Here is a 14,462-nt window from a genome sequence, read left to right as displayed (position 1 = left end):
ACCTTATTTGAACCAAAGATAAATCCTGGGGTCTTATTGTGCCTCTACAGTACATCTATGAATTGACCCAGTAAACGCAACAATTTCCTGTGGTGTGTTGTAATTTCCTTTTTCTATCCGCTGGTTCGCTCGTTTCTCTACACCGCTTGACCCGTTGAAGCCATTGAATACCATGGCGATTGTAAAACACCGCCCATCTGGTTGATAATGTGAAATAAACCGAATGTGTCGTTGTTGTTGTTAGTCCAGGTAGACGCATCGTATCGTTTTAGATTTTAATGTTTTGTTGTTTTTAATGAAACTGTAAGAGTGAATTTTCATCAAGGCTCTGCGGAGGACAGAGAAACTACAGAAATGACTCGCAGACTTTGAACGGAGGTCCTCTCTATGGTTTTACGCTGCGTATTTAGTAAATGTAGTATATGTAGCTGCAGACATGAAGATCACAGACAGCGTGTTTCGGAGTTTCAGGGTCGCCAGGACATATAGAGAAAATTCAGAGAAAGTCAACTGTGTGGACTACAGCCCGAATGGCGAAAGTGCAATATCAAGCAGCGACGACGACTGCATTGTGTTATATGACATCCGGGAGGGAAAGTAAGGGCCCAGTATATTCTGTGAAGAAACAAGTTGTTACTGTGTAATTCACTTCATGACTCAGCTCAAACTGGAATGCATTAACAACATATACAAATAATATTAAATTTCCACATGTTTGAAACCCGCTGTTTCAATATAAGATGGCTATGTGAATGTGTGGGTGATGATAAATAGGATGTGTGTTACCTGTGCTGTCAGGTGATCAAAATGACTGACAGATATGAATATTGTCCTCTCTCAGACCCGAACGGACTCTGTTCAGCAAGAAGTATGGAGTGGACCTCATCCGCTACACTCATGGAGATACACAGACAGTCGTCTACAGCTCCAACAAACTAGATGGTAGAAACTCAGTACTGACTGTCAGCCGGTGGCACAAAGCACCAAATAACAACACGATGGGAAATAGACTCACAAATACAGGGTGTCTTAGTTTTGGAAAAATAAAATGGTTTTATGTCTTGTAGATACCATACGATACCTGTCGCTGACTGACAACAAGTACATTCGGTATTTCCCCGGTCACACTGCAAGGTGAGTTCACCTGGACCCATGTGCATCCAAAGGAACAATAGAAATGTAGTGTTGTGTACACAATAGAGTGAAGGTAGGGTTTGTGCTTAGGCACTTGTTTACTGGAGAGCTGTTTAGGCCTTGTGGCTCTGATCACATCAAACCAAGAAACTACAACTTGCTTTTTAATAAATGGAATTCTGTCAAAATCGTCAGAATTGTCTTATCCTAATATGCTGATAAAAATATGTTTGCATTTACACTCAAATGTTTTACAAAGACACGAAGAAAGTTGTATTCATAAAATCTATTCCTGATCAGCATGTTTACCTCTGTCATAGCATGTAGTTTCCCAGTTTCACTTTGTGCTATCCGGTCTTTTGTTGTTGTCTCTTACTTCCTCTAAGTTCACTGTTCATCACATCATGGTTTCAGGGTTATTGCTCTCTCCATGTCACCAGTGGATGATACGTTTATCTCAGGCTCGTTGGACAAGACGATCCGAATCTGGGACCTGCGCTCTCCAAACTGTCAAGTGAGTAATCTGTGAACAGGCTGGATAATGACACTTCCTCTGCTCTCTGTAGGCAGTTAATTAAATGTGTAATTACACCTACTGCTATAGCTGTTGGTTACACATCAAGGTACTGTGTATCAATAGCATGCAGATCCCCTTTTGATAAGAATTTGTCCTGTGACCACTGGGTGTCCCCAGATCTGCCTTAGGAACCATATAGATCAGCGCTCTCAGATGGACCAACACACAGTAGCTAGAGCACAGTACTGTAAAATATTATTAATGAACATGGACTAAATGGAAGGGGAGACAATATGAACAATGTATGTCACAAACACAAGTCTTAATTAAGGAAGGGTGAAATATGGTGTTAATCCAAACTTCCTGTTGTAACTTCTCACTCCTTTTGTTTGCTGTTATTTGTGTGTTTGTGTTTCAGGGTTTGACTAATCCACTGGGGAAACCTGTATGTTCCTTTGACCCTGATGGGCTGATATTTGCTGCAGGGGTTGAATCACAGGCCATTAAATTGTACGACCTTCGCGCTTTTGACAAGGTGATATACAAATTCGGCGTGTTAACGGTTTGTGTTTTTGCCTGTATGCATGAGTGCGGGAGTCGTTTGTACTGCTGCTTTTACACTGTATTCATCACATGTTTATTTCCCTGTTAAAAGGGTCCGTTTGCCTCCTTTGAGACGAGGTTTAATCGTGTCTGTGACTGGACTGGACTCAAATTCAGTAACGATGGGAAACAGATTCTCATCTCTACAAATGGAGGGATGATCCGTGTCCTTAATGCTTTCAATGGATCCGTGCTGCACACTTTTTCTGTAAGAGAATTACAGTAATTAAATCACTTTGCCACAACCCTAATGAAATGCAGCTCTTTGTATATCAGTTCAATTAGGTTTAAGTAACTGAAAGTCCCTGTCTTTGCTCACTTAAAGGGCTACAACAACAGTAGAGGCATCTCCCTGGAGGCCTGCTTCACTCCCGACTCACAGTTTGTCATGATTGGTAAAATACCGCAGCTTTATATATTTTATAGTTGGGCATCCCTCCTGTAAGATCTCTGTTCTGACTGTGTTTAACTGTGTTTTGCTGTGCAGGCTCAGAGGACGGGAGAGTCCATGTCTGGAGCACAGAGAGTGGGATGAAGGTGGCCGTGCTGGACGGGAAACACCCAGGACCCATCAACACTCTGCAGTTCAACCCCAGATACATGACGTTTGCCAGCGCCTGCACTAACATGGTGAGACAATCAAACACACTAAAATCCACTGTTGCAGGACAAGCTGCTGTGGGCAGAGTGCTCATTTTTACTTTATTCTCCTGTTCTCTTAACAGGCCTTTTGGCTCCCGTGTGTGGATGACTTATAGTGGGATTGAGTCATCGTATAACACGTTACCGTCAGGCGGTGATGCAGGGATACATTCATGTGTCGGACTGCCTTTTTGTGGCCTGATAACAACCTCATGACTTCATGTTTAATGTTAAACGTTTTATCAACAGTATTTTTAAACTTGAAAGGGTCGTTACTGCTATGACAGAACAAAATACCTCCCATAAAAGGACATTTTTTTACACAGTTCAGTGTAATATTTTAACCCCATACCTTGAAACTTCAAATATAATTAACAGATTAATCATCAGTGTTTTTATTGTATAAATATTTGATAATAAACTGTTAAGAAAAGTATCACTGTTTTTTTTTTTCCTTTCTTGCCATCCTTACTTTTCTTGTCCATTACCTACATCTTGATATATGGTTATGCAGTTTTTTTTATTTTTTTATTTTTTTTATTAATCAGTAAATTTTGCTTTGGTCTGTAAAATATCAGAGAATTGTGAAAGCCCAAGCAAAGCCCAAGGTTTCCTCTTGCAGTTGATGATTTTGTTCGACTGATGGTCCAGAATCCAAACAGAATATAGAAAAGACCAATATTGATAAAATTCCACAATCTGCTCTTTGTACATGAACAATCACAAGATTAGATAATTACAAGATCATAACTGGTTTACAGAACAGTGACACGATCACTGACAGTCAGTCAGTAAACCAATCTGTGAAGACACATGCAAGTGTGAGAGAAACACAGGCAGATGTCATCATTTTGATGAATGGGTGTTTTTCTTTTTCTTGTTTTGTTCACATAAAGTCTGTCTTTCTGAAGTAGGGGGGGGGGGGGGGGGGGGCTCTCTTGAATAATGTATAGATGCTTGGGTTATGTACTCACCACTGAGTGAATAATGGATGATCCCATCACAGGTAACCTCACAGGTACACACTTATCTTTCTCTCACCAACCTCTGTGTGTGTGTGTGTGTGTGTGTGTGTGTGTGTATGAGGGAGAGATGGAGGAAGACGTTCTGATAGTTTAAGCATTTGTTGCACTGACTCTTACAAGCTTTCCACGCTCCTGACCCTGTTAGTGTTTTTGTCAGTGGTCAGTGCTGCATGTGCTCGTCCAGTGTACACACCTGACGTTTGGAGCTCTTCAACTTACACTTTGGGATGAGCGGTGTGAAGGTGTTGCCTGAGGTATCTTCCTCATTCTCGTCTTTTCATCAGCTTTTAACGGCAACCTTGTCCGTCAAAATGCACATGATGTACTGAGCACAAATACCTGAAAGACCCCGTTCTTGGTCCAGGTAACGATGTTGAAATGTAGCGGTCAGATTCTTGCTTGGTGTCACGTTTCAGTGACCAGATGGCTGGAATTTGAGATCATGCTGGTTGCGTCCGCTGTGGCCACTCTATGTGAATGAGTGATAAAATGTCATTACATGTGGCACACTGGCAGCATCTGAAAATACTGCAATGATCAATGATGTACCTCTCACACACATTGCACTGCAGAACAGGACAGTGTGTGACCTGGGAGACGCACCCCCACCAAGGCTTTTTTTTTTTTTTTAAGTTGTGGTCATCGATACGCAAAGAGTTTTAGATCAGTGGTTAGGGTGGCATATCCACTGACAGGCACGTTATTGCTCGTCAGCCACAGTTCCGCAGATTGTATTTCAAGTGTTAGGAATCTCCCGAGTCACCCTCGAGGCGTTTATGTCACTGGTGCGCGTGGGTCCATCTGTCTGTCCATCAGTGGAGAGGCAACATACCTGCTGAGCAAGAAGAGCGAGGACACGGAGACCTGGACCTGGTCCTTCTTGCATGAGAGGAGTGTGAAGCGGTGAAAACTGACTGCCAAAAGATGTCACACCAAACTGGAATTAATGGTGAGTTCTTTACTTTTTTTTGTAAATATTCTTTAAAGAAAAAACTGTATTAGTCTAGTATCTCCAAATTGTTTCCACATGCAGTTTTGGTGCTTTTTTAAAAAAAAAAAAAAATCTTTTTAGCCTTTGATCAATGCCATTGCAAATAATGCATCATCATAATCTCACTCATCATAATGTTTTTCCCCAAAAAAAGGGATTTTAAGTTCATCCTGATGTGGTCACTTAACTTCACCTACTTCATTTACCTGCTGTGGATATAAATAATCGTGGACTGTAAAAGCCACACATCTTTGACATTTTAAGTCTGTATACACCTGATTCACAGTAAAACAAAATGTCTGTGTTTCTATGTTGTGATACCAGTAATTGTGATATTTAGCAGCTACAGGCATTTATGGGTAGTTTAAGAGTTACGTATATATGTGTGTTATGGCATTTGGTAATTGGAGCGTAGGGGGACAGGTTGGCGGAAGCATACCTCTCTCACCTTTCTCACTTGATCTTCCATCATTTATGAGACCGCCGTGTTTGGTAACCATGGTGAGAGAGAAGGAGGGGGTTCAACAAAGAGCTAAATCTAGGTTTCGGTACCAAACTGACCTCGCGGGGTTTGAAAACTGGTGAATGGTGAGGTGTATCCGTAACTCTCCGATTTCTCAGCGATTATTTCGTTTACTTGTCCCCATCTGAGGCACGTTAGGTGATAGCGTGAGTATCTGGCAGTGGATCAAATTTTCTCCCTGAAGTGGAGTCTCAGGTTCTTACTTAACCAACTCTGTCTCACTTGCTTTCAACCCCCCATCCTCAGTTTTGACTTGTCTGCCTTATATCTGATTACTTTAGCAACATCTGAGCTGAAAGAGTTTCTGGCCCGAGCGAGGGGAGGTGCCATCAGAATAATGAAGATTGTCATCAGAAATGGTAAACATTAGATGTGTCTCATATTCAAAAGGATCATTAAGCTTTTGACTGGCTCATTCTAAATCCTGAGGTGAGTTTACTGATGGACATTTTGTCTGCAGAGGAGTTGGTGCTCGATTCATACAGGGAGCCTGCACACAGCTGGGACAAAGACTATGATCACTCCCTGCTTCCTCTGCTCACGCCTCAGGAGCCGTGCTACATCCTCTATCGTCTGGATTCCCAGAATGCACAGGGATACGAGTGGATCTTCATCGCCTGGTCACCTGACCAATCACCAGTATGTCTCGAGATCCACATCATGACTGTTTCAAATTTAGTCATTTCAAAGCACTGCAACGATATTGTAAACTAAGGTTTAAGGCTAAAACCCAGACCCAGTTAAATAGCTTTAAATGAAATTTTGTGTTTGTGAAACTATAATTACATAATAAGGAACATTTTAAGATTATTGTTTTATGTGTAGACAAAACCAAAACAAACACAGCTTCAGGATTAGGCTGTGGATATGGGAAAAGAGTTCATTATATATTTTTTAACATGCTTCTTATGAGGAAAGGTGTACCCTGAAGTTCTGTTGGGTGCTCTGCGTCAGAAGAAAAAGCAAAAAAATCATCATGTATCGTTCACTTCTTTTTCTTTTTTCTTTGGATGCTCTAATGAAAGCCTCACGCTGCAACAAATTTGCCAGCCCATTGACTGAAACAGAAATTTAACCAAAAGATCAACATATGAGGTGATTCCTTTGCTATTTCTTGAAATTTTTGGGGGGGTAAATTAAGACATTGTTTACATGGTATTACACCGAACCTGTTTTAAATTATAATTACTACTAAATACACAATAATCAGATCAGAAATTAAATAAAAGCTACTCAACAAAACATGTACAATAGAATAGGCCTCTATATAAGAGTGTACAATCAATCAGTCACTCATTTATAAACTACCAAAGCCGCACTCAAACCAACACACAAAAATGCTAAAACCAAAATAAAAACAGATGACCATAAAAATCCAAAGTAATGAACATCATATAATAACCATGTTTGAAGCTCTTTATGTCCTGTGTGTGGTGCCGCCCTCCAGGTGAGGCAAAAGATGATGTACGCAGCAACTCGTGCCACACTGAAGAAAGAGTTTGGGGGAGGTCATATTAAAGACGAAATGTTCGGCACAGTCGAGGTGAGTAAAATCTTCCAGTATGAAAACTGTTCTGTGAATTTTCTTTTTGTTCATTAAATACCTTCCTGTTGGTGTGTCTCTGTTTGCAGGAGGACCTGTGCTTCCAGGGTTACCTGCGACACATGTCCTCCTGCTCCTCTCCGGCTCCTCTCACAGCAGCCGAGCAGGAATTACAACGAATTAAAGTCACGGAGGTCAAGTCTAAACAACATCAACTGTCTTAATACGCATGCTTAATATGTTATGTATATTATGTGTACTCACCCTGTCTGCTTCTACATTTTTCCCACAGGATAAAGTTGTATGGGTGTATAGAATTTCCTCCTTATACAAATTCAAGTGTGCGTGCATGAAGACGAGAGAGGAGAGCAGATTTTAAAACTGTCTCTTACGCCCACAGGATGAACGTAGACGAATTGGGACTCCAACCGCACGAGCGAGGGTTTGTTCGCTCCTTTGCACGGACATACATTCTTTTGCTCAAGTAGTTATATTGTTTTATGTTAAGAGAAGTCAGAAAAGATTTTTGAAAATTCTTTTTTCAATCCTGCAGGTTACAATGGAGTTTGGCTTAGACAAAAGGGCACAGACTCTTCAGGGTCTTGCATTCCCGTTACAAGAAGAGGCCAAACAAGCTCTGCAGCAACTCAAGCAAAAACGCATCAACTACATACAGCTGGTGAGCCCTTACAGAAGTGTAAAAAAAGATCTATTTTTGAAACAAACTATGTAGCAGTGTTTGTCAGTGAAATGCAGTGAAATTGGCTGTGCATGACTTGACCCCTGAACAAAGCTTGTTTGTATACGTTGTGTCGCAGAGGCTGGATGTAGAGAAAGAGACCATTGAGCTGGTTCACACCAAACCTACAGCGACCCACGAGCTTCCCTACAGGATCCCCACAGACACACCCAGATACCACTTCTTCATCTTCAGACATTCCCACCAGGGCCAGCTGCAGGAGGCGCTGGGTCAGTACTCAGTCTCACTGTAGGTGTGAGTGCAGAGGTGGGCTAAGGCAGAGATGGAAAGTAACATCAAATTCTCTGCTTATCAAGTATCATATGGAGATATTAAGTTCTGTCATTTAGCTCCTTATTTTCAAGAGACTGGAGGGAGATCCATGTGAATTTTATAGGAATTATTATACCAACTTATTATATCAAAAGTCTAATTTGTTTTATTTTCATCAAAACATTTCTCAGTAAAAGAGATTTTAATCCAAGCGAGGTTTTTTCTTGACTAAATGCAGTAATGCAGCAATGAATTTGCAATGTCTACTTCCTTGAGACTCCCATTACCTCGCCTCCTTGTTATGTGAGGTCCCAACCCTGAGCTTGAAGCTGCACTAATCAGTAATTTTATATTAACAATGGACCAAATGTCTATGAGTCATGAGAAAGAGTTCACTCTCAATGCGATGCTCCCCTCATCTCTACAGAGTGTTTTAGTGTCTTTCAGCTTATTGTTTCTCTCTAAAACTTCCACTGTATGCTCCATGCCCCGCACCAAACAGCAGACACAGACAGAGTTAGCGATTGCCTGGTGAACATTTAGTAGCTTTAAGCATCAGATGTTGCCCTCAAGAGAGCATAGAGAGCTAAAAAAGGAAAGTAAATGTTGGTCTTACATTCATCACATTCAGAAATGTGGCCAAAAACGAATTAATAGCAGCTTTCAGACACTATATGTTCATCTCCCGTTTCATAGTGACCATATGTAGTTACTCACATTGATTTCAAAACAGCTACTGTTGGGCAATTCAAACCCTCACGCCTAATTGATTGTGTGCTTCTGCGCTTTAACAGCAGAAATGAAAGTTATAAACTGACCCAGTGACGCAGCAAATATTATCTGCTTAACTGACGACTTCCTGCCTCTTCCAGTGTTCATTTATTCGATGCCTGGGTACACCTGTAGTATCAAGGAAAGGATGTTGTACTCCAGCTGTAAGAACAGGCTACTGGATGAGGTGGAGAGAGACTACCAGCTGGAGGTCACCAAAAAGGTACAGGTCAATAAAATCACCCACAGCATGACCGAATGACCTACACACAAAGTCACCATAATTTACCTATGAACTGTCGAAGATTATAGATTATGACCATTAGGAATCATGATATTGAAAAGAGTGATTCATCTGTGTACACACTTTATATGTGTCTGTATTACTGTGTGTGTGTGCGTGTGTGTGTGTGTGTGTGTGCATAGATGGAGATAGACAGCGGTGATGGCCTGACAGAAGACTTCCTGTACGAGGAGGTCCACCCGATGGAGCACACCTTAAAGCAGGCCTTTGCCAAGCCGCGTGGACCAGGAGGCAAGAGGGGCAACAAACGCCTCATCAAGGGTGCGGGGGAGAACGGGGAAGAAAGTTAGACACTATACACACACATGTTCAAGCACACAAGCAAACCCACCCGATATCTATGAATTGACTTGTTATTTGACTGTTTAGCTTCTAGCCACTCCTTCTTTATTTTTACTCAAGATCATATATTTCACTCTGAAGATAAAGAAAAACTAGATCCATCATAAAGCAGAATTCATTCATATGTTATCCTGTGGTGATATAAATGGGACCATTTTAAAGTGATAGCCGAGATACTAAATTCTCATCAAAATACCGTCCACACTGAGTTAGAATTGAACACAGTTGATGGCTGATTGATATATTTCAGTTCATCAAAAAATAAAACTAAATATCAGTCCACATGAAAAAGTGTCAATACTTTGAGGGATAAAAATCTACAGTCTTGTTTATCTTCTTAAACCCATTCGATCCAACAGTGTATCAGTCATTTCAAACTCCTGCTGTGCAGCCAAACTTTGTTCAGATCCACAGAAGTTTGTTTTAAATTCTGGTTTTGATCCAACTGTTTCCAAAGATACTAAATATGTCAGGTGGAATTTGAGAAAACTGTGTATAAAAGGATGCACACAAAATCTTGAACATGTCTATTTGACATAATGGCACACCCATAAAAACATGGAGTCTTAGATTTGACAGTGTCAGTCTGTGAACATTAATAAGGCTTCAATAAAAGAATTTGAACAAGCTGATACATTATATCTACGATGATGACGATGGTGATGATGCTTTTTATTTTCTGAATTTACTTACATTTGCCAATTTCATTCAAAGTTGACGACAATATTTCCCATCTGAGTTGTCCCTCCTGTCTCTGCTCTCCACTTTGGGAATTAGTTACTTGCTTCATTGATCTTTAATATTGATTCAGTTATTCAAGATCATTTGGAATGACAATGAAATTTCTATTTTAGGGTGGATTATCCTTTATACTGCATAGGTACAGGCCTATGCTGTGCCTGTGGTTCACTCTTTACCACATGTAAATTCATCCTCCCCGTCACTTTTACAGTTGCCTTCTCCAGTCACACAATCGAGGTTTGACTACATTCAGGTGAAGGCTGTTGTTTTACATGGACACCTACAATAAAATATTTTCTTTATTTCCCCGTGTTTGCCGCGTCATTACAGTCTCTCTCTCTCTCTCTCTCTCTCTCTCTCTGACTTTGTGCGTGCGTGTGTGCGTGCGCGCGCGCGTGTGTGCGTGTGTGCGAGTGATATCCTATAGTCACGCAGACCAGCAGCAGCAGGGATCACGGCTCAGTAGTAGAGGTCAATTTGTTGTGTGTTTTCCAGGAAGGCTCTGTACTCAGAAGCCTTCAGCTGTGCGTTCTGCTGCTTTCATACCTCACAGGGAAAGACGGTTGATGTGAACATTTTTTCTTGGAAACGCAGTGCAGAGCTGAATGGCAGTTTTCAAGTGGTCATTATCTCTGTGCATGGGAACTGTGGGGTGGGTGATGATGAACCTGATGACGTTTTGAAGGCATACTGACTTCTGACATGACACAGTTCAGTTCATTTCCCGGAAAACAAATCAGCCATTTGAACTACAAGGGAATGTTCTTCATGATAATATAACAACATATAATCAGTGGCTGAAAACATTTTGTTCAGACCATTCTGTGGAGCCTGGAGATAGTGACTGGATATTAACATGTGTTAGTGTTTGTGATGTACTGTCTAACATAAAGCAAATGCATGTGAGCAAAAAAAAAAAAGTCATATAAATATAATACACATATAATAGTTCACATATACAGTATAATGGTTATAAGGCGGTATTTCCATTCCAGTGCACATGAACGCTTTAAAAACATTACTGGCAGCAGCGGCATCAAGGCAGACAGCAGTAACACAAACATTACCGGAAGTCAAGGTATTTGCCTTCAATTTAAAAGGCTATAAACTGCCAGTGTAGAATGATCAACATGTGATGGAAGAAACAAAACAATAAAATTATATTAAAACCCTGCAGTCAGTCGCATTCAGGTAGGTACGTCGACCTTGGGTATACCCACCCAGGCTTGGTGGCATCTCCCCTAAAATTGCCGATATGTGTGAATGTGAGCATGAATTAGTCTGTATACTGTATGTCATCCCCATGATACATCGGCGATCTATCCTTTGTGTAGCCCGGGACTCTGAGCTTATCTGTAACATCTATACTGTATTTTTTCAATACTAATTCTATTCATCCTCTTTTATAAAGCATGAAATTGAGCTCTCCTCATAGATGTCCCATGTGAGCCACAGCAATGCGTTTTATTTTGAAATCGGTACAGGAGGTGGTGTGAGTCGACAGTGTGTGAGTTGACGGAGCTCGGAGAGGCTGCAGGCCTGAAACACAAAACCTTTCTTGGAAACAGATTCCAGGAACCTCCGTAAATCTAAACTGAACTGTGCTGTTCTCTGTCCTTTAGTTCACGGAGTAAAGAGCACACACACTGCGCTCCTCGCTCACACTGTTACCTACAGAGGACACACACGGGATATTTTACAATAGATAGTTACAAGGAGTTTTCATTGTCGCTATAATCCGAGACTTCTCGCTCATGATATTTAATTCTATACTCTGAGAATTTGATGGATTATGCGCTGGACTGTTTTTTAAACTGGCCGCAATCCTTATGATCTTGCTGGATTTAAGGTGAGATAAACGCAGACTGGGTAGTTAAAGCAATTTTCTTGCAGTATGTATGATGTAGTATTGTTATATAATATCATATACTGGTGCCGTATACATAATTTTATATAATTATTGTATGGATTATGCATATATATATATATATATATATATATATATATATATATATATACACACATATATACATATACATATATATATATAATGATAATAAAATTAACATTACTTTTATTTTACTTTTGCTTGAAATGAAATTGTAGTGATATTTTTTTCTATGCACTCCAGCAAGAGTAGCTGCTGTGCTAGTAACAACTAATGGGAATTAAAACAAATATACAAATAAACTGACATAAATATATCTTTTACTTATGGTTTCAAAATCAAATTTATTCTAACATCTTCTTAAGGAAATGTAGTGTAAACGATACAACATACTAATGCCTGAGTAGTTTTAAGACTCTGAGTCTATACAGACCTTTAATAATGAGATATTTTATAGCCTAGTTTTTTAAAAATTATTGTAATTTTCTTCTTTTTAATCACATTCACCCAACCCTCAACCACGCCCATTTGTCCAAATCTTCACAAATTATTGTCTGTTATCCTTTTTACTATTAGTTTTTAGTTTATTTGTCTGTATGGTTTTGAGCTTGTTTTCTCATTTTTGTCACAATTATTATGACGATATCACAAATAAAATAGTGCAAACTGAACAGAACACAGCATAAACTTGACACAAGAATCTTATTTGACACCCCGCTGTAAATTTTCTTAATGCTCCATGACATGAACCTTATTTCATCAGGTCTACTGTCAGTCTGAAATGGTTGCCCGGGCGGTGACCATTTTCCATCATGAGGAGCAAGGAGGCTCATGCTGCCCACATCCTTCTCCTCCCCCCTGGGACCAAGCAGAGGACCCCAGCTACATCACCACCACCTTCCAGTATCTACAGACCTCAGGTACACCCTCCTTTAACTTCTAATGCAAACGTGTAGAGATGATGTTTTAGTGGTGTAACTGTGGTAACTAGTAATAGTTGGAATACCTGTTGACATGTGTAAAGGGAGACGGTGGGTCCACAGAACAAATCCAACATTTTCCTTCTTTCTTGTTCCAACGCTGGATGCTCATCGTCATGTCTTTGACTGCCTTGCCAGGTGCCAGAGCTATTTAGCGCACGCTGATGAGAATCACCTGTGTGTTTGCTATTTAAAAGGCAGCTACACCACACATTTGAGACACTGAAGAAGCATGAACAGCTGAACATGTTGTGGCTTTTATAAATAAAGTGATTCTTGTCATAAGAATTTGAGGGTGTTTTCTAGGTAGAAATCTAACCTCACCCAAACACTATTTAAATGGCTATATTCACCAGATCTAAATGTATGGAATGAAAATAGAAATAAATAAATAAATAAAATATAGAAATAAAAAACTTTAAAAATTCAAACCGTCTCTCTTTTTCCAGGATGGTACTGGGGTTCCATCTCCGCAAGTGAAGCTCGGGAAGCTCTCCTGACAAAGTCTGAAGGTACGTTCCTGGTGCGGGATAGCAGTCACCCTCAGTATATGCTGGCCCTGTCAGTGAAGACCCGCTGTGGACCCACGAGTGTACGAATAGAGTACAGCAGGGGCTGTTTCTGGCTGGACTCCATCTCCCCTGGTCTATCTCACCTGCAGTCCTTCCCAGATGTTCTCAGTCTCATACAGCACTACAAAAGCTCAGGCCACACACCACAGGAACAGGCATCTAATGACATCCACCCCAAAACAAAGACCGACCCTGCCAGGCACGTGGCTAAAGACAGCGGAGTTCCTCTAAAGTTGATGCACCCCTTACACAAACCAGAGGCCTTCCCTTCTTTGCAGCATCTGGCCCGCCTCACTATCAACAGACACACAAGCTGCACAGACCAGCTGCCACTCCCAAAGCCTCTGCTGCGCTACTTGCAGGACTACCCTTTCCACATATAAGAGTCTCTGCCCCTTTAGACACAGGACACAGAGACTGAACACATGGCTCAGGGTCACACTCCATGACCACACACACTGTGACTCTGGGACAGTTTGGCCCCCCGGGCAGCAGAGACTGGCCCAGAGGGAGAATATTGTAATGTTTCAAGTACAATAAACCTCAGTGCAACATCAGCGCTCATGAATGAGCTCAGTCTTATTACAGTGCTACTGTTGTTCTCCAGAATAATATCTTTAATATTTTTATATGTTTCAGCTTCTGTGAATCCATTTTATTTCTACAATGCCAATACGTAAGCTTTTGTTTTTTTTAATCTTTACTTGCCCCATTTAGTAAGAAAAGAGAGACGTACTGGTTTTTAGCATGATGTTAGGTCAGTGGCCTCAACTGTGTCTTCAACAAAGCAGCTCAAACTGTTCCAGCAGACATAACAATTCAAATAATTTGGGTTTTCATCTTTTTGTTTTTCTCCTCTTTCTTTTTTTTTTCC

General features: G+C 40.7%; 3 protein-coding genes across 3 annotated transcripts; all 3 read left to right on the top strand.

The window, feature by feature from the left end:
• The first annotated feature begins 200 nt into the window (after positions 1-200).
• LOC111660802 (WD repeat-containing protein 82-like) lies at positions 201-3,332 on the top strand. Its single transcript, XM_023414206.2, has 9 exons — positions 201-597; positions 842-942; positions 1,068-1,134; positions 1,549-1,648; positions 2,070-2,186; positions 2,307-2,462; positions 2,580-2,649; positions 2,742-2,884; positions 2,980-3,332. Exons 1-9 carry the CDS (start codon positions 437-439, stop codon positions 3,010-3,012), a joined length of 948 nt encoding a protein of 315 aa, XP_023269974.1. The 5' UTR covers positions 201-436; the 3' UTR covers positions 3,013-3,332.
• Positions 3,333-4,648: 1,316 nt separating this feature from the next.
• twf2b (twinfilin actin-binding protein 2b) lies at positions 4,649-10,450 on the top strand. The gene is made up of 11 exons (XM_087176019.1): positions 4,649-4,870; positions 5,717-5,794; positions 5,896-6,074; positions 6,883-6,978; positions 7,068-7,172; positions 7,271-7,285; positions 7,379-7,420; positions 7,532-7,657; positions 7,797-7,947; positions 8,863-8,984; positions 9,188-10,450. The coding sequence occupies exons 1-11, from the start codon at positions 4,846-4,848 to the stop codon at positions 9,353-9,355; spliced, it is 1,107 nt and encodes a 368-aa protein (XP_087032145.1). The 5' UTR covers positions 4,649-4,845; the 3' UTR covers positions 9,356-10,450.
• A 1,306-nt stretch (positions 10,451-11,756) lies between these two features.
• cishb (cytokine inducible SH2-containing protein b) lies at positions 11,757-14,145 on the top strand. Its single transcript, XM_023414216.2, has 3 exons — positions 11,757-11,997; positions 12,800-12,956; positions 13,466-14,145. Exons 2-3 carry the CDS (start codon positions 12,818-12,820, stop codon positions 13,969-13,971), a joined length of 645 nt encoding a protein of 214 aa, XP_023269984.1. The 5' UTR covers positions 11,757-11,997; positions 12,800-12,817; the 3' UTR covers positions 13,972-14,145.
• Positions 14,146-14,462: the final 317 nt, after the last annotated feature.

The sequence above is a fragment of the Seriola lalandi genome, unplaced genomic scaffold, assembly GCF_002814215.2.
Source record: "Seriola lalandi dorsalis isolate HSWRI2012SDOR001 ecotype SW California unplaced genomic scaffold, Sedor1 jcf7180002054522, whole genome shotgun sequence".
Lineage (NCBI taxonomy): Eukaryota > Metazoa > Chordata > Actinopteri > Carangiformes > Carangidae > Seriola > Seriola lalandi.
The sequence above is the reverse complement of the archived record's forward strand: the minus strand, read 5'-3'. Positions and strand labels throughout refer to the sequence as shown.

Bases quoted from the DNA above. Each gene is read 5' to 3' on its own strand.
- LOC111660802 (XM_023414206.2), top strand. From the start codon at position 437: ATGAAGATCACAGACAGCGTGTTTCGGAGTTTCAGGGTCGCCAGGACA. The intron at 2,650-2,741 runs GTAAAATACCGC...TTTGCTGTGCAG, and splicing joins CTCACAGTTTGTCATGATTG to GCTCAGAGGACGGGAGAGTC. The intron at 2,885-2,979 runs GTGAGACAATCA...TTCTCTTAACAG, and splicing joins CCAGCGCCTGCACTAACATG to GCCTTTTGGCTCCCGTGTGT.
- twf2b (XM_087176019.1), top strand. From the start codon at position 4,846: ATGTCACACCAAACTGGAATTAATG. The intron at 5,795-5,895 runs GTAAACATTAGA...TTTTGTCTGCAG, and splicing joins GAAGATTGTCATCAGAAATG to AGGAGTTGGTGCTCGATTCA. The intron at 7,658-7,796 runs GTGAGCCCTTAC...GTTGTGTCGCAG, and splicing joins GCATCAACTACATACAGCTG to AGGCTGGATGTAGAGAAAGA.
- cishb (XM_023414216.2), top strand. From the start codon at position 12,818: ATGGTTGCCCGGGCGGTGACCATTTTCCATCATGAGGAGCAAGGAGGC. The intron at 12,957-13,465 runs GTACACCCTCCT...CTCTTTTTCCAG, and splicing joins CCAGTATCTACAGACCTCAG to GATGGTACTGGGGTTCCATC.